Genomic DNA, 26,796 nt, shown 5'->3' on the forward strand with positions numbered 1-26,796 from the left:
ATGGTAGCTCACACTCTCAAAGAAAGACACTCAGGGCCTGCTAAGAGCCTCAGCTCCCTCAACAGCCCTACCAGTGATCCAATGGTCTTTGTTGTGAAGAAGCAATAAAGTGATTCTCACTTTAAATTAGTTCAATTAGCACTTTACAAAAGGAAAGAAAAAAGTGCCTTATTCATAATGTGTTTTTTCTCTCTTTCTAGTGACCTACATGTTACAAAAGATTTCTAGTGGTTTATTTGTTTTGCCACTTGGCAGCTGTGCCTTACCTCTCTCCTTTTGATTGGGTACAGCCACTGGGGGCTTCATTGTGGTCTGTGAGCCTTAAAAAAATTAATGATCATTTGGCTTCCATTTCAAGAGGCTTCTAAGTTAGAGAAAGTAACAAATTTAACTGACAGCTATGTTGTTGTCTCTATTCAGAGCTCGAAACAATGCATAATTTAATGCCTTTTGAAGACAATGAGTATTGTTTTAACAAAGAGACCCTCTCCCTGAGTGTCTTCAGGTTCACCTGATACTCCAGACAGAACAGGTCTTCTGCCCTTCAGATGCTGTACTAATGTGCTTGTCTTTATATATAATAATAATAATTATATTATTATTATTTGGATCACACTTATTGATTTATTTAATTTTCTTTGTCAAGGCGGAAGAGACGAAACTTCAACAAGCAAGCCACAGAAATCCTGAATGAGTATTTCTATTCCCATCTCAGCAACCCTTACCCCAGTGAGGAAGCCAAAGAGGAGTTAGCCAAGAAATGTGGCATCACGGTCTCACAGGTAAGGGGGCACCCAATGGGTTCAGGCTGAGGCCTCACCACAGAAGAGCTCTATGGCAGGGTAGTGGAACCTTTTGCTTTCTAGAGCACACTTATCAGGCGAGTCCTTACAGCTGAAGTCTGGAATAGCAGGGTAAGTGTATAAGAGGTCTGAGGGTGGGAGTGGGGGGTTCTGTAGGTAACAGGTGTCATTCGGATTAGCAAGAGCAAGAGATAACTTGGCAGAGACTGGGTAACAATGAAAAGTTGATCTTGGAAACTTCTAGGTTGCTTCTGAATTCTGATACCTTCTACATTGGCCATATTTGAGTTTGTGATACTGTTCTGGAATGGTCTCTGTCCCTTCCTAGTGAGCATATCCTCTTTTAAAGTGAACAAAAATGCTGATGCAGGCACATAAAAGCCAGGCGATCATTTTGGTTTATGCACAGACAACAAAAGTACCCCCTCCACTTCTGAAAAACACAAGACCTTTTTGAATTAGTGAATAGACACTAGAGTAACTTATAAAGGTCATCTGAAAAGATGGGGACCTATATTCTTTGACTAACTCTCTCTGAGTCTCTTAATCAGGAGGAAGGATAGAATTGTACCCTGTGACAATAGAACAACCACAAAGAAAAATACTTACATTTCTTGAATATTGACTCAGGAGATGTCATATTTAAGGCTATTATAATCATGGAGATAACATTTCATTCTGGTATAGTAGTAAGCCACTGTTTACAGATAAAGAGATGTATATTTAGGTCAATATCTACATCTCTATCTATTATCTATCTATACATATCTATCATCTATATAGATAATGTATATAGCTGCATCACATAGAAAGAAAGGGATGTATATATATATATATATATATATTTATAGTATCTATATAATCACTGGCTTGCCATTACTGTATATATTAGATATCACAGTTATATATTATGCTATTTATATATTACATATTATAATTATTTATGTACATATTTTTGATCATTCAAAGCATTCCATCCATACATCCTATATAATCAGAACCTCACCTCTGTGCAGAAGAGCAGAAAAGCACCATAAAAAGAGAGAAAAAAGAGAAAAGCAAATGAAAAGGGAGGCTTAGTCTTAGGAGAGATTCTGTCCAACATTTTTCAGTTTGTCTAACCTTGGATCATATTATACCCTGGGATTCAGGGAGGAAGGAATGCATCAGCCTGTGTTTTCTAAGCAGAATTGGGTCTAGTCAGGATGCAAAACTTTATGAATGGAAACATCACATGAAAAAAGTGCCACTGAATCTAATCCATTTGAATCCAGAGTTACTTTCGGAAATTCAACCTTGACAAAGGTCATTTCTAATCTGAACAACCTCTGAGTAGGTGAAGCCTCTGTGGTCAACCTCAAAGGTCATTAGGTTTGATTTTGTTCTTGTCAGATCCATATTCTTTGAAGTGACCTAAAAACTATGTAATTTTTTGGAATACGAGAAGGGAATAGCATTTCCTTTGGTATTAGCTGCACAAATGAGTAATTTTCATCCATATTCATCCCTCTCACATGCATCTCTAAAGTACTGTGCTTCTCTCACCATCATTCTACTTGCTCAAGATAGCAATCATGGTATTCTACTCTACCAACAGCAATTTTATTTTGAGGATGTAGAATAGTATAAAACAAAATAAAGAGTCCTGGATTTGTGTGCATAAGACCTGGATTCCAGTCAGTCAACAAGGCTAGATGCATAATGTACTATACTAAAGACTGTAGGATACAAAGAAGTCCAAAAACATACCCCTGTCCTCAAGGAGCTGACATTCTAATAAGAGAGCAAATAACTATGTATATAAAAGACGTATAGAGTGTAAATGGAAGGTAACCTCAAGCCAAGTCTTCAAGGAAGTCATAGTAGCTAAGAGGTAGAAGTGAAGGTGCCTGGAAGCAACAGGGAAACTGAAAAGAAGCGAATATTTTTTGGAAAAGATCATCAGGTATTCTTTGTGGAGGGGGAAACAGTCTGTTTGAGAAGCCTACAAGATGTCCAGTTCAAGATCTTCAAAAGGCAGTCCTCCATTTCCCTTGTGGACTGCAGTTACCCTTTGTTGGGAATTGATTGGACCAGGAATTTCAAATCCATGGGCTTCCAGCAGCTCCTCATTATATATCCTGTAGTCCCTTTTCTCTTGCTTAGACAAATATATAATAGCATTAAAAAGGCCTTATGAAGACAAATAAAATTTTAGCTACTTGAAGAGTAAAAAAACCCAAACAAGCATAAAATTTGAGTATGAAGCCACTTCAAACTCTCTTAAGATTTTGAATGCTCTCTTAAGAAGAGAGTGCCACCTAGTGGTCATTATGAGAAACTTACAGATTAACATCTCTTCCCCACCACCTCCTTTCTTGCCCTTTCAGGAATCCTGCACTCAGCATGTTTCCTTCATTTCTTCTTTCTTCTGTTCTCAGAACTTAATTATTTCTACCTCAGGCATTCTCTGTCTTTTCTTCATCTCCTCAATACCCCCTCACATACACATACACTCTCTCTCTCTCTCTCTCTCTCTCACACACACACACACACACACACACACACATCTTCTATAAACCTTTCTTGCTTTTTTTCCTCCCATATCTGTTAACTAAGGAAAAATCATCTTTCCCCTCTTTTTTTCTTATTCTCCATCTCCCTCTCTTCATTCCATTTATTAGCCAAGAAAATTATTCTAATAATGACTTATAAGTATAAGAGAGTGCTAATATCAAGTAAAAGGAAAACCATAAGCTTTAAAGTAAAAACAGATATAACAAAGAACCCATCCTCTCATGTTCTCAGGAAGTACCTAAAAGGCCCCTTCAGAATCTCTATGGAAATCTCTTTTTACTCCCTCAAGCTCCTCTAATTAAACATTCTGTTCCTCAAGCACCAGAATTCAAGATGAATTTCAAAAAAAAAATTTCTTATTTGTTTTTATGTTTTTTCTGTTTTAATTACTACCATAATAACAGTATTTTCTGCCGTTTCCCATTACAAACATACAGTATTTCAATTAAAATATAGCTTAAATAAGATTTTTGTGGGCCATCCTGAGAAAGCAACTATGAATTTATTTTTGTTCCCATGGGAAAGTGTGTTCTATGTTCCACCACAAGCAACTTTTATGCATATTTCTAGAAACCAGCCTTGTGCTGCTGCTATTAGTTAATGCCCTAAGAGTTAGGGATCTCAGTCTAGATAAGTCAAGTAGTTGATTTCGTTCCTGAGAGGCAAGACCTCAAAGCAGAATGACCAAGGCATGTTATTTCGAAGGGACATGTAATTAAGTAACACAGGAAATTCAAGTAGAAATGATTGTTGTTTTAAGAGAAAAACAAAACAATATATACATTTATACCCCCCCATTTATTTAATGGATGATTTTTTTTTCCACTTCATGAAATAATCATCAAATGATGGCTTTGTGCCTTTATGCTATTATTCAGTTTACAAATATTCTATTCCCATACAGTTTTTCAAAGGTACCTCTGCTAGCTGACTCCAGGCAAGCCTGGAGTCAATAAAATCAGAAATGTTTTTAACACAGGGTCAAAGGCATCAGAATCATGATGCTTATCTCTGTAAGGAAAGAATCACAGTATTCAATGTTGACTTTAACAACTTCCCCACTTAAGCATACAAGTTCTCAGTCATTGCAGAAAGAAAAAGGGCCAGTGGCAGCTGCTATGAGCAACAAACAGGAAATAAAGTAGCAAAGTGAATTAGGTTGAATTTGTTCATTAGTTTTCATAAGTAAAGCTTTGAATTCAAAGGGACAAGCAGGAAGACCATTGTGGTTTTCTTTAAGTTTTATTTAGACATAGGTAATATTTAGGTGCATGTAAGAAATTTGATACTTTTATTTTTATATATGTCAGAATTTATTATATAAACATATGTATATGGGAGGCACCAAAGTACAGTTGCAAATGTGCTAAAATTTAACTCATTGGACCTGTGCACAAATCCTATCTTGGTCACTAATAACTATATTTATCTTGGACAAATCACATTACTTATCTGAGCCATATTTCCTCATCTATAAGATAAGGTAATTGTTCCTTCCAGCCATAAATCTATGATCTTATGATATGTTTTTGTTATGGAAAAATATTACTCTAGTTAACATTAAGGTTACCTGTCTCTAGGTTCCTATATATTTATAAAGATGATTTAAAATATATCTCTCTCACCCCTTGCCTGAGTCAATTGATTCATTTCTTTTTGCCATGTAGCTCTTGCTAATTCTATTTTAAACTATAGATAAATACCAGACAACCAAATTTGAATTGGGCACACTAAATTAAGAGGATTCCAGTTTAAGTGAAGAGTGCCATGTGATTTTTTTACAATGTCTCCATAAAACTAGAATTATAGATATAGTTATAGCCATGTAGGATCCTATGGGAATGTATGATTTTAGACCTTAGAAATCATCAAGTCTATGTTCTTCATTATGTAGGAGAAAACTGAGACCCAGAGAGATGACGGGACTTGACTAAGGTCATATAGGTAGATCCAAGATTTGAACCTAGGTCTTCTGATACCAGTTCTGGAGCTTTTTCTAGTGTGTAACCTTAGTGGTAAAAGAAGGAAGAAAGGAAGGAAGGAAGGAAGGAAAGAAACGTCAGATTCAAATACAAGGCTCTTTCTTTACTTGGAAAATTATGATGCTAGACACTAATAAACTGGCTTTGTTTTCTCATCCCCCTCCCCTCTACCAAAAATTAGGAGAAAGGTGCAAGGTTAACTGTCTTATCTTCTCTTGAACTTGCTCTAGGTGTCAAACTGGTTTGGAAATAAGCGAATCCGGTACAAGAAGAACATAGGTAAATTTCAAGAGGAAGCCAATATTTATGCTGCCAAAACGGCTGTCACAGCTACCAATGTGTCAGCCCATGGAAGCCAAGCTAACTCACCCTCAACTCCCAATTCAGCTGGTTAGTTTTTTTTGTTTTGTTTTGTTCAAATTGTTCTTGTTCGTTTCTTACATTTGTTTTTTATTCCATTGGGTTTTTTCTTTTCTTTCATTGTTCAGATTTTTAATGGGTTATATTTTGTGTGTTTTATTGTTCCCTTATTTTTCTGTTATTATTTTGGGGGTTTTCCCCACTTCTAAAGAACGACCTATTCATGCTATTGGCATGAAGAGAACTTGCCAGGATTTTGCATAGACAAGTTCCAGTTGAGCCATTTTTGCATAAGGGTCCTCTTTGAGCATTTGGTTGGTTTGATGATGATGAGGCCTCCCTGTTCTCACCTGAGTGACCTAATAAACAAAACCTTTCTTACAGCCAGTCCGTTGTTGTGCTATTGGGGCAGGGGTGATGGTCGGGAGGGCAGCATCACTGATTCCTGTAATGTTCTATCTCATGCATTCTTAGCCTGCATCTGTGAATTTGTGTTTTTTTATAGGTAACTGTATTTAAATGTAATTTATTTCCTTTGTAAGCCTATTCATTTTATTTTATGCATTTAAAAACATTTTTCTGAGTAGAGTTTTATAAGCTTCACATGATTGACAGAGGGGTTCTTGACACAAAAGAAGCTTAAGAACCACTCTTCAATCGTCTAGCCTTTGCTGCGCCTCCCGTAATGTCTAGTTCACCTGCAAGTCTGCATTCCATGTGGGTTTTACATTCCTTTCACAAACATCTCATTAGAATGCTCTGGTCTACAAACAAGACTAGAGTTATTTATATACCTAATTTTTTTAAAGTTCCTATTTATATTTGGTTGTTTTTCATTCCGTTAACTTCAAAGAAAATTTCATAGTGATTAATTCATCTTTCCCAGATCCTTGGTCTCCTGTCACAGCATCATTCTGTATGTGAGTGTGTGTGTGGGCGCACATATGATGTGTGTGCCGGGTTTTATTTTTGTGGATATGTGTTCATACCACTCATGTCAAAGTTGATCATTATACTGTGTTGCTGGGTTTTTTACCCCCTGTTTTGGAACCTCATGCCAAGAGTGTGAATTTCCAGGATATGTAGAATGTAGACTTAAGTCAATGAAATGTTGTCTTGATTGTTCTGAAATATGATAGGGGAAAAGAACTATTTGGTACTTTTTTCTTCTCCTGTGGAAGAAAAGTATTTGGTTAAAAATTTACTCCATTAGGTAAGTTTGATCTTTGATAATGATGCTGCCCTCCTAATGTTTGGGCTACAGCAGATATTGGACTATGGGATACGTTTCTATGAAAGGAATCATGAGTCAACACCAGCTCGTTCATTTCTTTGCTGAAGTTTTCTTCTTTCCTCAAGCTGACATCTTATTGATGACATGCTGGACTATGCCCACAGCCTTGTTACCTGTGTACTCTTGAAGACTAAACCTGACATGCATACTCATCTCTGATCGGAGGCTGCCTCAAACTAGAAAGCAGCAAAATTATTTTTGGTTTTTCATTTGTTTAAGTGAAAGTATGTGTAAATGATGGTCTTGGGTTTGTAAACCAGGATATTTTAAGAAATGCAAAAGTCAGTATAGATTCCATCTCCCTAACCCTATATAAGTCCCCTGAGTATAAAGGTAATTTTTGCTTTTCATGGTATGTCATTGTAGACATGGGATCTCAATGAATGTCTAGCAAACTAAAAGTGTGCTTCTTTGTCAATTAGTCATTTCTTAGACAGGCTGATGGCTACCATATTGGTTTCATCCTAATGGAAGGTTGATTTCTTCACTTTTTTCTTTCCATGTTGTTCATTTATGATTGGAATGGGGACAATGTGCAGAATGCTTCTGAAAATAGGATCAATCCAATTTAACAAGCATTTATTAAACACCTGCTATGTGTCTAGCACTGTACTGATCATGATTATAATCTACATTTATTCTCCAAATCACTTCTTCCTGTCTCTGGCACAGAATATCTGAATCACAACTGGCTTCATGACTAGTCCATAGGAATAAAGGAACTGTGGACCTTCTTTGTCACTATAGCCTTAACTTCTTAATCTTTCCTAAAGAGAAAGAAAGTCAGTATTTTAATATTAATCAGATTCCCAAACTTTTCCAGCTTCAGAGAGTTGTTTAGTTTTAATGTTATATCTGCTGCAGTGGAAAGAGTTCAAGAATTGGAGTCCCAGGGCTTGTATTCAAATCGGCTTTGTTGACTAGTTTCTGTGAGGCCTTGAACAAGTCACTTCAACTCTCCTGCCCTTCTACTTTTATCATCTGTAAAGTGCAATGATTAAGATAAATGTTTTCTAAGACTCTGTCCAGTTGTAAATCCACAGTCCTGTGATCATTTGACTATATCCTGTCAGAGCCTATAACAGCAGCTTTCTAAGGAATTCCTTCTCTGACTTCTGAGGGCACCAAGGTTGAATAGCTAGGGACAACAGAGCCAGAAGTTTTATTTGTGTCTATGTTGTTGGAAATTACATGTGGAGGAATGTCTTTGTAGCTAGACAAAGTGAAGAAAGTACTCTTTCTAGTAACTTGGAACTTCAAGAGATAAACATCTTCTAGAGGAAAAAAAATCTTAAATAGGCTTTTCTGTATTTTGCTCCTAAAACAAACACAAGATCTTTACACAGATAAGTCAAGAACTTACAAATGCTCAAACTTCAAATGAGATTCTTGCCCTGATGAACCAAATAGATAATCAGTGATTTCAAAGGGAAGCGTTCTAATTGAAGTTGGAAGCAATTTGAAAATGACAGATGGATGAGTGTTAAAATGATGCAGAAGAGTTGGAAGTTCTTCAAGGGTTGGGTGACCTGGGAACTTTGTACATCTTTGGAGTGTGGGGGGTAGGGTTATTTTCTGGGCCTCTTCAGGGTATTTCTTCTGAAGTCTTGTTCGGGAAAGGTACTTTTGTTATGTGAAAAGAGCATGTCACCCATCACTTTGACTACACTGTAGAAAAAATACATTTTACGCTTTGGGGGTTGGCCATGGGTCAGATTTTATGGGAGAGGGTAGAACACCTATGTTTTTTTGTAATAATAATAACTGGCAGTTTAAATGATGTGAGAAAGTTTGCAGAAAACCTTACATGCATTATCTTATTTGAGATACTAGCAAGAGGCAATGCTAAGAGAATAAGAGAAGGGGGAAATGTCTTTGAAAGAAGAAAATGCAAAAATAACAAATTTGGACACTTTTTGGTAGAAAGAAATTACAAATAAGCATCCCTACATATTCATCCCAAGCATCAATTATTACAGTATCTACTCCATTTGCAGTGACCTAAGGGATGCTGTTCCCATGGCATGTTTTTTTGGTATTGATTTTAATTTTGACAGGGAGCATAAGAAGTGTTGTTATTGTTTCTTCAAAAGGAGAATCTATATCTAGAGACTTTCATCTCTCAGAGGCAGTGTAGTGTACTGAAGTGGAGTCAAAAGACTCAAATTCAGATTACAGTTCTGCTATGTGGATCTGTTCTCTTTGTAACCATAGCCTTAACACGAAATGAATGGGAAAACAAAACAAAACAAAAAACATTTATTGTGTTTAATGTGTGCCAAGCACTGGGCTAAGCAATATGAACTGAAAGTAAAATAAATCCTACTGTCAATAAACACAGAGTCTTGGCCTCTTTGGGCTTTAATTTGCTCACCTGTAAACAAAAAAAAAAATGAAGGGCTGGCACTAAATAGTCTTGAACACCTTTTCCAACTTTAAAGCCCATGGGTGTTGAGAGCTCTATTGAATTAGCCAGAAAAAGCTAATAAGTGCTGCATTGAGTCTCAAAGTGGCACAGTCTCTAAGACCTTGAAATGTTCAGGTCGGGCAATGGGACAGACTAAATGCTTTCAGGGGGTGTGGAGGATTAGAAGCCTAGAATTCCTTCATTTTGTTTACCTCTTTGAGTGTCAGAGATGGTGGCAAGTTCATCTTCACATATAGCCAGCCTCTCCAGCACTGTGAAGGAGCGACATCAAAGGGCTAATGACAGGCCCCACATAACATTCACTGCCAGAAAACTTGGTGACTTTCAGAGTGGTGAAAGTGTGGCTCATTTGGACTTTGTCCCCACAGTTCAGCTCCCTTAAAAATGTTTGTACAACATGCACGGCTTTGTAGGAGGTGAAGTATCCAGAGACGCTGGCTGTGTAATAGGGTTTTGTGACTCGTCTAATAAGTCCTCAGGGGACCTTTTTATTTTCTTTTTAAGACCAAGGGAAAGAATTTCTGCTCCTCCTCCTCCTCCTCCTCCTTCTCTCCCTTTCTCTCTCTCTCTCTCTCTCTCTCTCTCTCTCTCTCTCTCTCTCTCTCTCCCTCCCTCCCTCCCTCCCTCCCTCCCTCCCTCTCTCTCTCTCTCTCTCTCTCTCTCTCTCTCTCTCCATTCCTCCTTCCCTTAGTTTTCCTCTTTTCCCTTAGTTTCTTTCTCCCTTCCTCTCTATTTCCCCACCTCTCTTTTCTTTTCCTCCTCATGGCTAAATGAAATGTAGAAAGCCAACCATTGCATTCCTGCCTGCAAAATGTGAAACCTTAAAACCCTAACTTCCATACACATTCTGAGGAATGTCACACTCCACAAGACCACCCTTCTATTCAGCTTTTGTTTCTTATAGGAAGCAGGAATAATTCTTCCAGGTCAGAGGCAAAAAGAAAAATGGAAAAGATAGAAAAACAATTTTAAGGAAAAAATAGCAGGAGTGATAGGCTGAGATGATGTGAAAGGTAATGAAACATAGGTGTTCTAGGTTCTCCTCTATCTCTGGGAATCTAATCTGGCCAGAGTGTTCAAGTCATTGTTCTGTGCCTCAGTTATTCAGTTTAGGAAACAGGCATGATATTTTCCCATTGAAATTCCCTCGAGCTTTTTGGAAAAATAAGGAGAGAATACCCATGAAGCTTTCTTAAATTCCCTAAGTAGAAAAGTGTGTTGTCCATACAAAGAGAAAAGATAGTTTATCTTTATTGTTCTAGAAGGGCCTTGATTATTGTTTATTTGTTATATTTTGTGCATTTTTAAAAACTGTGAACCTCGAAGTCTTCAAAATAGAGACTTCTAAAATGAAAACAAAAAAAACAGATTGTTTTTATTGATTTATTTACTGGAAGTTTACCTTGGGGTAGTGCATAGCTTTTATCATATCTGTATTCTCATCCATATATACTCATCTGGTTGCTTGGGAAATGCTTGGGAATTTAGAGGGAATTCAGTATTCTATGTTCCAGACAAATACAATTTTATCATACATTCCAGAAATACATCTGGGAGTCATTTCTAGGAGACCTTCATTTCCCTGTCCAAATCAACCATGGCAACTTTAAACTTCCAAAATAGACATTTCAGATATTAAGCATGGAGCCTATCTTCATTGTCTTCATCATCACAGTAATAACAATGATACTACTAATATTAATAGCACTTTAAGGTTTGCATGGTCCCTTTAGAAATATCTCATTTTGGGGGCAGCTAGGTAGCACAGTGGATAAAGCACTGGCCCTGGACTTAGGAGGAACTGAGTTCAAATTTGACTTCAGACATTTGACACTTACTAGCTGTGTGACCCTGGACATGTCACTTAATCCTCATTGCCCTGCAAAAAAAAAAAAAAAACCCAAAAAACAAACAACAACAACAAAACTCTCATTTTATCCTCACAATTGCAGAAGGTCAGTGCTATTATTATCCCTATTTTTAGATGAAGAAACTGAGTCAGACATAGGTTAAGTGACTTGCCCAGGGTCACACAGCTAGTAAGTGTCTGAGGCTGGCTTTGAACTCAGATCTTCTTAACTCTAGGTCTAGCGCTCTATCTTGTGCCACTTATCAGTGGCTAGCATTTTAGTTGCAGAGCCCTTTGAGTTTGTGAAGTATTACTGTTATCTCCATTTTTATAGATGAGGTAACTGAGGCTGAGAGAGGCTAAGTGACTTTTCTTTTTTTTGTTGTTTTTTGTTTTTGTTTTTTTAGTTAGGCAATTGGGGGTTAAGTGACTTGCCCAGGGTCACACAGCTAGTAAGTGTTAAGTGTCTGAGGCCAGATTTGAACTCAGGTCCTCCTGAATCCAGGGCCAGTGCTCTATCCACTGCACCACCTAGCTGCCCCCCACTAAGTGACTTTTCTAAGGGGTCACATTGCTAGTATGTATTTGAGGAGATACATAAACACGTCTTCCTGACTCCTAGCCCACTCTTCTCTTCACCACTGCAAACTGCAAGTTGATATTTTTTCCCCTCCAACATTGTTACTGAACAAATCAGTAATCTTTGTAGTGAGGGAAGTCACTTAAGTAAAGTAACAGAGAAAAATTTATTCCTTAAAAAAAAATTCTAAATCTTTGGCTCATATTGCAAAACAAGTTAAAAATGTGTGCATTTTATTATAATGTAGCCATCCCCTCCCCTGTGCTTTTTTACATTCAGGGTACAGACTGTGCTTTTTTACATTCAGGGCTTCTTTTTAAGTGGCTCTCAGCAAATTGATCAAGTGGTGATTTTTGTTTTATTTTTATTTTTTTATTTTAATTACTTTATTTATTGTGGGGCAATGAGGGTTAAGTGACTTGCCCAGGATCACACAGCTAGTGTCAAGTGTCTGAGGCAGGATTTGAACTCAGGTGCTCCTGAATCCAGGGCTGGTGCTTTATCCACTGTGCCACCTAGCTGCCTCAAGTGGTGATTTTTTTCTCTCTGCTCTGTCACCATATAGTCTGCTGTGTTTTCTTTCACTTCTCCTGAAATGCAGGTGAGTGGCCCAATGGATAAACTTCATCCCAGAAATCCCTAATAAAATGTAAGCTTCTTGAGATCAGGGTTGAATTGTCATTTTGTCTTTCTATCCCCAATATTAAGTGTAGTGCCTTACATTCAGTTGTTTTCCAGTCATGTCTGACACTCTCAAAACATTTGGGGTTTTCTTGGCAAAAATACTGGAGTGGTTTGCCGTTTCCTTCTCCAGCTCATTTTACAGATGAAGAACTGAGACAAACAGGGCTAAGTAACTTGCCCAGGGTCACACAGCTTGTAATTGTCTGAGGCCGGATTTGAACTCAGGAAGATTCATCTTCCTGACTGCAGGCCAGGCATTCTATCCACTGGCCACCTCTCTGTCGTTCCACATAGTATACTTCTCCTTAATAAGTTCCCCAAGAGTGGAGATAAAAAGAGAGAGGAGCAGAGAGGGAAGAATCCAATGGGGAATCCACAAAGGCTATAGGAGTCAAGTTCATGGGGAATTTTTATTACTCATTTGCAGAGATTGGATGGCAGTGGATGGAAGGGGAGGGGAGTAGAAGCTTCGAAAGATAAGTAAAGGAGAATAATGAACGGAAAGGAAGGCACATCTTAAAAAGTGCTTCCAGTAATTGGCTATCCCTTTACAAAAACCTGCAGGCAACATCCCAGAATGACCTTCTCAGCAAGCCAGGTGATTTTCTTCAGCTCTTTAAAGACCTCAAGAGGGTTCATTCAAGATTTGACTATAAATTGGGTACCTTTCAGTAGGTTATCACTTTTGCAAATAGTGCCTTTGTAGGTTCTCAGGCTGTCTTCAGCCCATGGTTTCTTAGATCATCAGTAAGGACTTCTGTCTGTCGAGTTGTGGTTTTAATAGTGTCTTAGTCTTCTCTCAGGTCACTCCTAGACCCCAGATCCTTATCAGAGAGTCAGGGGCCATGGCCATGTTCATACATGGCTGTATAGAGATGACAAAGTGCTGAGACAGCATTGCCAACAGCAGAAGGGGCTATCTCTGCAATTACTGCTGTGATACAAATGCATTTGTACATGAAATACATTGGTATGCGCATATTTATCTCGGTGTACATTAAGCAGCCAGACATATTTATAATTTATCTATGCACATATATTTTTTGAAATAATCTCTGTCAATTGCAGTATATATCTTATAAATGGCATCTCACCTACCTCCCCAGCTTCTGCCTTGTTAGTTGAAATGAATTTGGGCTCTTTGGAGGTGTTTCCTACCCCCATCCCCCAGTTTGGGTGCTAATTCCCAGTAAACCATCTACCAATTGTCTAGTGTGGGCACTTTGGGCAAGTTTTGAAGGGAGAGAAAAACAAAGATGGCCACATTTCAAGCTCTAATGCAGTGATTAAAACCATGATCTCACTAACATGAGTACTCCTTCCAGCACCCTCCCCAAACCTTCCCGTTATGTGCCTGTCCAGTGACCTGAAAATAGCTAACATAACATGGCATTTAAGCAGGGGTCTTCAAGCTGACTCCAGAAGGAATCTTGTGTTAGGTTTCTTTAAGAAACAACTCTAAAAGAGATGGCTTTGTGAGGTTTTTATCAAGGAGATGATTAGACACAATGAGAATCCAATGATCTGGGAAGGAAATCCCAAAGGTAGACCATTGAATCACTGGCACACAATGTTCATTAGCCCAGGAAGCATTAGAGTAGGTTGGTGACACCAGATCAGGCAAGGACTCTGCCTTGTCTCCATGCAACTTGGCCATCTCTTCTAATATAAGCCATATGGAGACTATAGATTGTTTCTGTGATTTCATTAAAATAGGGAGATTCCCCAGTGAGGAAGCTTTTGCTGCCAGTGAAGATGTGTAGTTTTCTAGCAACTTGGATTATAGTCTTAAAAGGGTTGCCTAGAGTACTGAGAAGTTACTTGACTTACCCAGGGTTGTAGTTAACATGTGTCAGAAGTGTTATCAGAACCCAGGTCTTCCTGGCTTTGAATCCTGCTCTCTATCTACTACTCTCAACAGATGATAATTAACTAGCTTCTCTATCTACTACTATGTGCCAGGAATTGTGCTAAATGCTGGGAATATGGAAAAACAAGTGAAAAAGGCAGTCCCTACATCCTAATGGGGAAGAAGACATCCCATACATAGAAGGGAGCTAGCAAGTAGAAAAATCTGAAGTCAGGAGTGGGATGTGGAGGATGACCTCGTGCAATGGTGGTGCCAGGAACCCACAGTGAAATCTGAGGACAGAGCCACAAGGGCAGAGGCATCTCCACAGTGAGAAAGCTATTGGAGTAGAAGGGAAAAAGTCTCAGGTGGAGCCAGGAATGAAATGAAGATTCACATTCCAGAGACTAGGAGGAGAATACAAGGTTTAGATCTGGCAATCAAGTTCCTCTAGAAATATCCATTTCTTGTAGACTTGGGCTTCTCTTTAAATAACTTCCTGAAGTCTTGAAATTTTTTAAAATATATATATTTTCCAAATGTTTTAATTTATGGAAACGAATGGTTTGTGCTTAACTTCCATTTGACAGTAAGAGAAGATGTAAATGAGTCTTTCCTCTCTGCCTCGTGGTGGGGTCCTAACTAGTGAAATTATTAGCTAATTCTTTGTAGACTTTGGGTTGTTGGTAAGGACATTCTCTAGGGGGAAAAAGGCTGAAAGCCAGCTCTGGACTTGGGGATTCTCCCTTCCTCAATTCTATGTATTACAAGCTTCTCTTTTACCTAATCTTTGATGATACCAGAATGTTTTGAGAAGATGAACATCAAGTAACATAGGTTCATTTGGTTAGTGGTTGAGTACCAGTAATGGTTGTTGCCCATTAAGCAATACTTTTTCTATGGCAAGAGATAGCGTTCTTTTAGCCCCAACACCTCTAATATGTCAGGAAGGTCATTTGAGAAGAGCTGAGATTCCTGTATTTGTAAAGAAACCAGAAATCAAGTATCAGAGCCTACGCATGAACCATTGCTGGGCGATTCCACACAGATGATGGCTGTCAAGATGTGTGGGAAGGGAGCAAATTTGAGCAGTATGGGGTTGAAAAAGTACAGTGGAGCTGACCTGGGCCCCTGAAGTCTCTCCCTTTCAAGGCTAATGTCATGTTTATAACCAAACCTTGCACGTTGAGCTTTCTCTCTTAATGCGCTGAGCTGCACGATAATTTCCAGAATAATTCTGAGCCTTTTTCCCCCCCTTCATCCATTCAAGCTGTGCTCTAGCAGGGCGGAGAAGGCAAGGAAGAAAATCATATTAGTAAAGTAGCAATGGCTACTTAGAACTCCATTCCAGATAGGTGGAAATCTTTTGAAAAGTTAGTTAACTACCCCATTCTGAAGGTATACACACATACAATAAATATATACATATGCGCATATTTATACACATATATGTATGCAGATATTATTATTGTTAATTTTTATTATATAAACTTAGGGAGGATCCTTGGCTCATGATTTTCTTCTTTCTTTCATCTCTCTAGGGAGATGGTATGGAAGGGTTAAATTTATCATTCTCCTAATGCCCTTAAGGCCATTGTGGATTCTACCTTCCTGAAAAGAAAGAATATAAGGAACTCCTAACAAAAGACAGATTCTTAGGCATAACACTCATTGCCTTTATATGTGACCCCTGTGTGGTGCTACTCCATGGATTGTAAAAAAGAATTATGGAAGCAGCGCATTCATCATGGGATGGAATAGGTCACCTTGCTCTTGTAGGTGGCTTGACTGGCATTATCTTGTTCCAGTTCACCAGATTTGACTAGTCCCACAGCTAGTCATAAGACTGAGTAAGGTAGAAGTTGCAAGCTGCATTGTAGACCAATTTTCCAGGAAGACTGAGATGAACAGAATGGAACCACTTCCCCTTTCCTAGCTTGAAAGCCATGAAAGGATATAGTCTTGCTGGCAATATGACATATCTTGGAGCTTCGCATAACTTCAACAATTGGCACTCTTTATTGCTTGCTCTATTCTTCATACTACTAACCAAACTGTGTTTTTGTTGTTGTTTTTAATTTTCATTTTCATTGGGGGGAATTGCTTTGCATGATGTCCTTCCTCTTGGCTGAGAGTTGCGGGGATTGATCCTTTTCCTTTCTATGATTCAGGTGCCTCACTCTTTCCTTTTCAGGTTCTTCCAGTTCTTTTAACATGTCAAACTCTGGAGATTTGTTCATGAGCGTGCAGTCACTCAATGGGGATTCTTACCAAGGGGCCCAGGTTGGAGCCAACGTGCAGTCACAGGTAGGGACCCAGCCAATGTACTGCCAAGCAAATGCGAGCCCTCCATGGTATTGGCAATTTCCCACACCTGTACAGAGAGAAAGATAAAAAATCAAACCAACCTCACCACCAAACCAAAACAAAAATAAAAAAATGAAAATAAAGTAAAATAAAAAGCAACAACAAACATTGTCTTGGGGAATCTCGTCCACACTTTGTGAATGCATTTGGCTCTGGCTTGACAGTTATAGTAGGAAGGCAGGAGAGGAGCTGCAGAGAAAACAGTCAAGGTATTCCAATGCACACCTGGCAAGTGGAACCAACCTATGTGTTCTTTTTCACTAAAGGAAAGGAATGGGAAGTTCAAAGTGTTGTCTCATATTTCCAGGTTTCCTTCACTTACGTTGGACACCAGAGCTCAAGGTCTGCTTAAAAGGAGAAAAAATAATAAATGGGCAAATATATGAGCATGTTGTGTTTTCATTCTTAACCAAAAAGCCACCCAATCCAGTGCAATAGATATTTTTCCATGATCACATTTGAAGCAGAGGGACTTCAGTTTCTTTTGACAAGTGTACACCATTGTTTGAAAACAGACGTTCTAGGAACTCAGTGCTCCTCAGTAAACAAGAAGCCTTCTTGTTTCTCTAATCATGATGCTCTCTAAAAGGGGTGGGGAATTTCTGAGAATTTCTGATCCAGATGAATCCAGTTCCCTGCTCTGGATGCAGACAAGGAAGCTTCATTGGGTTTGGCCATTTTGTTGGTGATATAGCTGCTGGCTTGGGAAACATTGCCCTGGAAATATGTTTGGAATAGACTCTGGCTAAATGACAAAAAAGTTGGCTATCTTCTGAAATGGCTTCCCAAGCCCTCTCCAATCAGAAATCTGACTTTAAAGGACATTGGGGAATTGAAAAAAAAAACCACTATGTAGCCTAACCTGTAGCAAAGGGAAGTGGGTAAATGCTTCACTCCTCTTTCCCCTGTTCAGATCTTCATGTGTTTTCTTAGTGAATCTGCTTCCCTCTTAGTGAGGTCAGCTGCTTTTCATCTTACTCCTTGTGGTCTCTTTACCAACTTGAGAATTGTACTCAGAGCTGATGATGAAGTGACTGCAGGCACTTCTCTCTACCGAATCCTGTGTTCAAGAAGGGCACCCCTCAAAATGATGGCACTGGTTTGGCATGCCCAAGATATAGCCCGCCTGATGATGATGACAATGACAACGATGATGATGTCTTCTCTTTCTGTTTCGCTAATTTTTTCTTTGTTGTTCTTCATCTGTTTAGGTGGATACCCTTCGCCATGTTATCAGCCAGACAGGAGGATACAGTGACGGACTTGCAGCCAGTCAGATGTACAGTCCGCAGGGCATCAGTGTAAGAAAAATAGGCTCTTCCCCCTCCCCTTGTCCTCCCTTCCTTTTTCATTCTATCACTACCAATTATTTCAAAGCCATGGGGCTCAGAATGCCACTTAGTAGGACTTGTCTTAGTTTTACGGTCACCTAGTTTATTGCTTCTGTATCAGTCATGCCAAAGGCAGCATTCTACCCACAAAAAAGTGGGGATCGGGCAGGCTTCATGCAGGCAGCTGGCGTCTAAGGCTGTCAGACACAATCAGTGTTTGCATAGCACCTGCGGCCACATGCATTCAGTTGAGAGGAGCCGCTAAACAGGTGACACCTAGTACAACAGTGGTAGGAAATGTCACCACAGACTGAGGCTTGGGAACCCTGGCAAGAGAGCCAGTAGCCAGAATCCATTGCAACCAGGGCCACTGTCTAAAAATAAACCTTGCTCCAGTCAGTCTGTAGCAAAAAAAAATTAAGATGGTTGAGGGGGTGAGGTGGGTGGGGGGGAACGACAGATGAACCATCTTCTACTTGTTCTTGGGTGCGCTGGCGGCTCCCGGAGAGCATGAAAATTCATAGCGACAAGCTATATCGCACAGAGTGAAATCGATCAGACAGACACAAGGAGAACCGAGTGTAGATTCGGGACAGCAATCCAACTTCATTTCTCAGATCAATCGTCCGCCATCTCAACAGCAGTGACAGCAAGCTGGGACAAGAGGGCAGCCTGGAAAAGGAGGCTGTTCTCTGGATGGGGGGGGGTATTTTCTGGGTTTATAGAGGTCACTGGAGGCTCACGCAGAAGGGTGGCTCAGAACTTTAAAGATATTGATGGGTATTTGTTTTATTATTGCTGCTGTTGGGATGACTGCAAATTGGAGAGTCATGGAGATAAAATCATTGGCAAGAGGAATACAGATGGGTTGTTTGTTATCTTCCTCTGCCTCATGCCCATTTTGTACATCAAAACTTTTTTTAGTTGTGATTGATAAGAGAGCAAGGTTGACCCTATTGAGCATCCCCATTGGACAGTCAAGTCCTGTTCATGGAAGGGTATCAAGAAATGAGGTAGGAAGAAGAGCCAGTATGTCTTTACAAGGGTTCCATGAATGGCGATTTCTCCAAAAGTCAAGGCAAGATATCTGAAAAAGGAAGTTCGGCTGTTCAGGGGAAGTTCTCCTCGACTAGTTGAGCTGGGAATAGGGGTATTTGGAATGATGAACTGCTTCAGAATTGCAAAGTGTATCTATGCCCACACCCAAGTACACATGCCCTTCCATGTGGGCCTGAATTTTTTGTAAGATTAAGTATGTATTTTCCCAAGGGAGCTTTGCATTTTGGCATACAGGAGGGACTCACAAAGAAATCACAACATAGAGACAGAAACGTGGGCACACCCAAAAAAGGAGGCTACAGAGAGTGCATGTGACATGGAAGGGAATGCGGCTAACCGCTCTTCTCTTTGGAGTCTTTCCTTCCTAATTGGGTAGTAGAAAAGAGAGCAACATTCAGGATCTCAGGTTCAGCTCTGACCTCTGACGTCATCTGGTGGAGCTGGGAATAATTTCTGAAGTAACGTAACTGAACATGTGCAGACAATTATGTCTGATTATATAAGGTTGCTGCAAAAACTGGGCTTGGAAATGTCATTTGAAAGAGTCTATCATTTTTCATTAATTTTTCTGTGAGCTGTATTTACTCCATTGCTAGCTTTTTAATATACAGAATAAATGAGTCAAAGTCTGATCATGATAAGATATGATACTTGGGTATCAGTTTTAAATTGTCCCCCTCCCCAGGAGATGTAAGCTTGTTATAGGGAAATACATTTTCATAAAGGAGTATTTTGTGTTAAGCTGAAGAGTGTGTGTGTGTGTGTGTGTGTGTGTGTGTGTTAGAAGAGGAAATATATATGTAGGGGAGTAGAAGTATTGCTGCCAAGAGAAGAGGGAAAAAAATGAGTAGAGACTGAAAGAGACAGAAACAGGAATGAAAAGTTTGAAGCCAAGAAATGAAAAATAAACAAATCCCTAAACTACACCCAACCATGGAATCCTGCCGAGCTCCAGACAATCCCCTTGCTCTGTGAGCAGAGGTCTATAGATAGTCTTTACAGCTTGGTTTCCTCCATCTATATTGGTGGAGGCTTTACCCCCATCCTATCCATCTAGTCTTCACACAGGAATGACTGCAAAGAGTTCAATCCAGGTGTCTGTGTCAAAGGTAGAGCAGAAATGGTTTCATTCTGGTGTAGCCACAGCTGCACAGTCCTAGAAGTCAGGATGCCTGGTTTCTGTCCCCTGAGTATAGCAGTATGAGAAGCAATAGATTTAACTTCTTACCTACAAAATGGGGATCAGAATTTCTTCTTTAATAATAGGAAGGACCATCATTTATTTTTAGAAAACTATATAGTTTAAAAAGCCACATGCAAAATTTACATAAATAAATATATATGTATTCACATAGGCATATATACATAACATGAAAATAATGCATTTATTACATATATAGGCTGTCCGCAAAGTCTACACATATCTAGATCTAGATAGATAGATATGGTGTGTGTGTTTATATGCTAGGTGGCACAGAGGATAGAGTGCCGAGCTGAGTCAAGAAAACCTGAGTTCAAATCTGATCTTGAATAATTACTAGCTATGTGATCCAGAGCATGTCATTTAATCCTGTTTGCCTCAGTTTCCTCATCTGTAAGATGAGGGGGAGAAGGAAATGGGAGACCACTACAATATCTTTGAAAAGAAAACCCAAATAGTGTTACAAAGAGTTGTTGTTCACTATCATCTATCCATCATCAGTGTGTGTTATTGTGTATATATGTATCTATAGAAAATATATCATGTATTTTTATTTATATATATATATATATATATATATGCACATCTACACATCTGCACACACACACATAATTTAAGCCTTACCACCCCTGGCTTACTAGGTAGAATCTAATTTCAAGTAGAATGCAAGCTCTTTGAGGACAAAAACTATTTTCTTCTTTGTCTTTCTATCACCAGTAATGAAGTGCCTCACACATAATGAATGTTTTTGAATCAAATTGAATGTTGTGAGATCCCAGTGGAAAACAGTTGTAAAAGCCCAAAAGATGAAGTATAAGCTTCTGGGACAAACTGTTGAGTTGCTGCATTTTTTCTTTTGTCTGAATGGGTTTTTCAGAACTCATCAGTGTTTTATGGTGTGGATTTATTAAGATAAAGATTCTCTCTCCCTCCCCCACATTAAAGTTTATACCTATGGGGTACTCACAGAGTCACAGCCTAAACAGATCTTTCCTTGGTTTTTATGAGAATCCAATTAAATCTTTTTATCTGCTTCCTTTTCACTGATGACAAGAGGTAGAGATGACTCTGGTAGAGGAAACAGAGACCCAAAGACCTGGATTTTCCTCCTCTGACACCTCCCCCCTCACAGCTTTCTGCCTTTGAATTCCTGCCCATCCTTTAAAGACCAATTCCGATGAGACCCCTTCCCATTTCACGTACATTATCTCATTTCAAATGTTACTTATACTAGGCTTTGTTTGACAAAAAATGATATTTGAGGATTTTTTTTAGTAATTCAGTAGAACTTTTCACCCCACTTAGACAATTTTATTGTTTGTGACCATTATCGAATTTCCTTGAGTTAAACCCCCCAAAATGCAGAAGAATATGACCCCTTCCTCTTCTTTCTTGTTGATTTCATATCAGAAATCCAGTTTTAGCAACTGCCCTATTTCTTTACCTTGCAGCTCTCAGCTTTGCAGGATATGGAGAAATAGGGAGGATATGAATAATTAAATCCTCAGGAAATCTTCCAACCTTGATTTTATCCAATAATTCAACCTTAGAATTGAAAGGGACCTTAGTGGTCATCTAGTCCAACCTGTTCACATAGTATCTTGTATACATCATTCACAGCAAATTGTCAGCTGGCCTTTGGTTCAACATATCCAATGACAGTGAACTCACTACCTATGCATTGAAGTAACCCATTCCTTTTTCCCTACAGTTCTGTTAGGAAGTTCTTTTTAATTAGTAAAATTGTGCTGTAGTAGTTTATAGAGCAGGTCTTTAAGCTTGAACATTATTTCAAGATAGCCTAGACATGCACTTAAACCAGAGAGAGAATTATTATTGGTGCACGTGCCTGGTCAACAAGGGAACAATAATTTTTATTTTGTTTTGTTTTTAATGATTCCATTTAATTTAACAACAATGTGGTTATTGGACCACCTTTTTATTCTTTGGGTAAAGAGTTATGAAGTCTTTCCATTTGGACAAATATATTATATACATATCCCAGAGTTGATCATGTGAGGGCCAATACACAGCTTCATGGGTGTTAAGACTCAAAGGACAATGTATCCTTTCTCTCCTATCTCCATTAAGTGATTCATCCCTTATTAAAAAAAATTCAGTCTGACTAGTTCCTTTCCCCAAACCTTGAAAGAATCTACTTACCTAGACAAGATAAAGTCAAGACTGGGTCAAGAGTTGCGACATCCTTCCAACCCGATAAACCACATATCCCAGATTTGATGACATGATTAGTTTTTAAAATCTCCTTATGGTTCAACTCTCATTTTTTTCTTTTCTAGACTAAACATTCTTAATTCCTTTATGCTCTTCCCTCATATGAGAAGGTTTTGGATCATCTCTGTATCCTAGCCAACCTCATCTGGATATACTCCAGCTTGTCAGTGTCTACTTTCTGAAATATAGGACATTAAGTCACTCTTCTCATAAACATCTTATCAAAAAAAGGAGAATAGCAAAATTGGCTAGTTTGAATTTTACTACCATTCCTTATCCTGTCTACTTTCTAGTGCTGCTGTTAATGAAAAGTTAACCTAACCAAAAAACAAAATACCTACATAGGGAAGTAAAAATGGAGAGGGCTTACCCGTCTCCACATCAATTAACAGGCTGTTGAACAAGATTGGACTTTGTTAAGTACCCATAAACTTTATGACCCTCTATTAAAAACTATGTATTGGGGCTGGTGAGTATATCGAATGTGTGGTTCAATCAATAACATTTATTAAGCACCTACTATGTGCCAGGCACTGAGTTCTAAGGAATACAAAAGAGGCAAAAGATAGCCCTTGCCTCAAGGAGATTACAATCTAATGGTTCACCCATCTGGGTGGCTTATTTTAGAAATTCTTCCTTGAAAACCATCAGGAGATTTATCTATCTATCTATCTATCTATCTATCTATCTATCTATCTATCTATCTATCTATCTATCTATCCATCCATCCATCCATCCATCCATCCATCCATCCATCCATCCATCTACCTATCTATCTATCTATTTATTTACTGGTGGGGCAATGAGGGTTAAGCGACTTGCCCAGGGTCACACAGCTAGTGAGTGTCAAGTGCCTGAGGCTGGATTTGAACTCAGGTCCTCCTGAATCCAGGGCTGGTGCTCTATCCACTGCACCACCCAGCTGCTCCCCATCAGGAGATTTAAAAGAGTAAGCACATTAAAGTCTACCCCATCCCCAAGCATTTAGGACAATGAACTTTAAAAGTCTTCTTCAACTGAGAATTCAAAGACCATGGGTATTTAATTCCTTTGTGAATTTGTGCATGAGCATAGAAATCTCCTTAACTATACCATCAGACTCCTTTGATTTCTCATCTTATTAATCTGGCTAATAAGGACAGCATGAAACTTTTTAAGGGACAAGAAAGTCAGCCAATGCTTTTGCTTTCGGGATCACCTTCTCTTCCCTATATTCTAGAAAAGGGAGAAGGTGGCTCCCTGGCTTCATGTGTGCCGGTCAAGTCACAAGCACATCGTCTATGAGTCCAGTGGAGATCACAGATATGCCTCAGGAAGTTCACCCCTGGATAGTTTAAAACTCTATCCGCAATTATTCTCCCTTTTTTTTTTTTAAAGATAGAGGCTGGGGAGTCTGCCAACTTTAGATCCCAGGGGGCGAGGTTGAAATAATAGAGCAGAAAAAAGACTTTCAAGATCAACCACCGATCGTTTGAAAAACCCACCGCCAAGAAACCAAACAAACATGGCAGGCGTTTATAATAATAATAAGCATCACATCCTGGAGCCTTCCTTGCTCTTTGTGGCACTAGCATTAGCCACAGCCAGTTTTGTTGGCCTTGGTCCTGGTGATGTGGTTACTAAACAGAATCATATGCCTGATATATATATATATATATATATATATATACACACATACATACATACATACATACAAGTATGTTTTTTATATATATACACATATACGTGCACACATATACACACATAGATGTACATATATATACACACACATTCATTTATAAGGAACCAAGGATTTTTGTGGGGAGTCCTAGGCTCTGTCAAACCTGGTAGCTACATTTCTCTATTGAATCCTAAGGGAGTCTCTTTTTTGGCTCTCCTCCCCACAACTTTGTGCACTTAACTCTAAGTCTGGAGGCCTTCCATCCTCCTCTGTGGGAAACTAGAGAAACAGCCGAAGCCAGAGAAATGTGACACAATAAAAAAAGCAGTGGGCTGGAAAGCAGGAGAGCGGTGTTCTGGTCCTGGCTTTGCCACCTGTCCAAGCTCCGGCAAGTCATTTCAACTCTTTAGACCTATTTATTCATCTGCAAAATGAGGGGGTTGGTCTTGATGATCTCTCAGGTTCCTTCCAGCTTCAGCATCCTCTGAGTCTGTGCAAAGCTCGTGGTTTGCTATTACTGAGGAAGTACATGAAGAAAGGGGAATAGAGTTCAAGGCCACAAAGAAATGGACACTGTTTTTATTTCTGCGTGTTTGGAAAAGCTAAGGCTCAAAGACTGACCATTTATGAATGCAAATATAGGCAGTACCCTTTGCATGTGGAATTATTATTTTGCATTGTCCTTCCCAGATGAGCCAACCATTTGGATTTACAACCCTACTTCCCTCAAACTGAGATCTTGTTCATGCTCTGGGGGCCAGTGTGACGAGTTAGCTTAGCCTTACTCTTTGCTTCAATAAACAGGGCCAAAGCTTCAAAAACCTAACTAGAGACTAGGCTTGTCCCTAATGCAGTGATGTGGCCTCTCCAGGAATTCAATGAATATTCATTGAATCAAAATGTTGGAAGCAATTGCATTGATTTCTGGAGATGGCCTTTTTCCTTTGTCTTGACTGGTGGCTGGACAAGCCCACCTTGCTCAGAGTCCCGCAGCTGAGCCCATTTTTCTTGTGTAATCTTCTACATGTTTGCCCTTGGAGCCCGAGCCACATTATTTTACTTTGTGAGAAATCTCTGCCTCTTTAAAGCCCCCCCCCCCCCAGTTTCTCTGGCTTGATAAGGACATCAAGGTCATCTAATGTAGCATCCTTGCCTTCATCAAGGGAAAATGCCTTAGTGGGTCCAATGCAGATGGGCAGCTACCTTCTTTTCAGAGTGCTTTAGGGATGAAGATACCACAAGTTATTTTAGTCAAATGTGGGATTTTCATAGTGTAGACACTTAGACTTATTTTCTAACTACCCACTCCCCCTAAAAACGATGTTTCCACAAACACCAAATTCATCACATATCTGACCTATAAAAAACAAACATTTGTTGTCACTTTATAGATTTGCAGGGTAAATACCTCAGTTTATTTCTTTCTAAGAACTTCAGGATACATTCAGATATGTGTGCCCCAGCATCCAGTTATGTTTTATAGACCAAACAATTAAGCTTTCCATAGACGTAGGTAAGTGAGAAACAGATTGGCATTATTTTTGATTCAAGATTTTTTCTCAAAAAAAATAGTGTCCTTTTTTCTGAAAAGAATTGAGTCTACATAAATAATATTCACTTGTCTTAGAATGATGGTTCAACTTAGTGAAAGATTTAAATATATAAAAGCATTTAGGTACAATTTGGTATCTTTCTCACTAATTTTTGACTCTCTCATCACAATTCATCTATAACCTTGGCTTCTCTTTGCACCATCAAAAGACATAGTCATGAACCATTTTTTGAAATTTAAAATTTTTCAATATTTATACATAACTGTCCTGGCTCTAACTATAAAAGACTTTATGAAGTTTGTCTCCAAAACCTTGGCCAGCTGCTTTTGTTCATTAGCCCTTCCTCCTTCTGGAAGGACAAAACTTTAATACTTAACTAGCACTTTAACAGAGGGCTATTAATTTCCCATCTTAGCATTCTGAGAGGTTCTCTTTTACTTTCTTTTGTCTCCTTTTTTCTCATAACAAAAACAAAAAGAGAGGGGGAAAAGGGTAAACTGTGGTTACTCCATGTGCATATCCACAATGTGTATTCAGAGAAAACCTTTTCTGAGCCTCTTTCTCAGATTGCTATTAAAGCTTGGAGCTGGGGGGAAAAAAAGCTGATTTGCATTGAATAATTAAGATTATTCATTAACCACTGCCCTTTGGAGCAGTAGTTTGGTAGCTTGGCTTTTAATGTAGAGTCAGCCTGCCTGTATCTTTTCCAGCACATAGAGCTTCAAACACGTTTAAAGAGATAGAGCAAGAGTTTGACTGTGAAAAACAGAATGGCCTCGTCACATGCCATGAACAGAAATTTCATCTTTTCACTTCTCATTCATATTCCTCCATTTTCCTTTTCTTGATATATTTTATTTTCCATCCAGTTCATTTTCTAAGTATTATACAGACTTAAATGCCTGGTCATTAATGCAGTCTCCAAAGTCTCTATTTACAAAATATGCCTCTTTGTTATTCTTTCCCCTTTTTTGAAGACAATATAAACTTAATTTATAACCAACA

At 38.9% G+C, this 26,796-nt stretch overlaps 1 protein-coding gene across 4 annotated transcripts in view; it reads left to right on the forward strand.

Moving 5' to 3' along the window:
• Positions 1 to 26,796, forward strand: part of PBX1 (PBX homeobox 1) — a 334,057-nt gene that overhangs the window by 289,942 nt on the left and 17,319 nt on the right. For 2 of the 4 annotated variants that reach the window (XM_044001860.1, XM_044001862.1), the window contains exons 5-8: positions 647 to 782; positions 5,572 to 5,731; positions 16,580 to 16,692; positions 17,964 to 18,053. In XM_044001860.1, coding sequence (XP_043857795.1) covers positions 647 to 782; positions 5,572 to 5,731; positions 16,580 to 16,692; positions 17,964 to 18,053 — 499 coding nt within the window. The remainder of the gene's footprint in view (positions 1 to 646; positions 783 to 5,571; positions 5,732 to 16,579; positions 16,693 to 17,963; positions 18,054 to 26,796) is intronic. The other 2 variants (XM_044001861.1, XM_044001863.1) reach the window with 2 other exon arrangements.

The sequence above is a fragment of the Dromiciops gliroides genome, chromosome 4 (genome assembly GCF_019393635.1).
Source record: "Dromiciops gliroides isolate mDroGli1 chromosome 4, mDroGli1.pri, whole genome shotgun sequence".
Taxonomy (NCBI): Eukaryota; Metazoa; Chordata; class Mammalia; order Microbiotheria; family Microbiotheriidae; genus Dromiciops; species Dromiciops gliroides.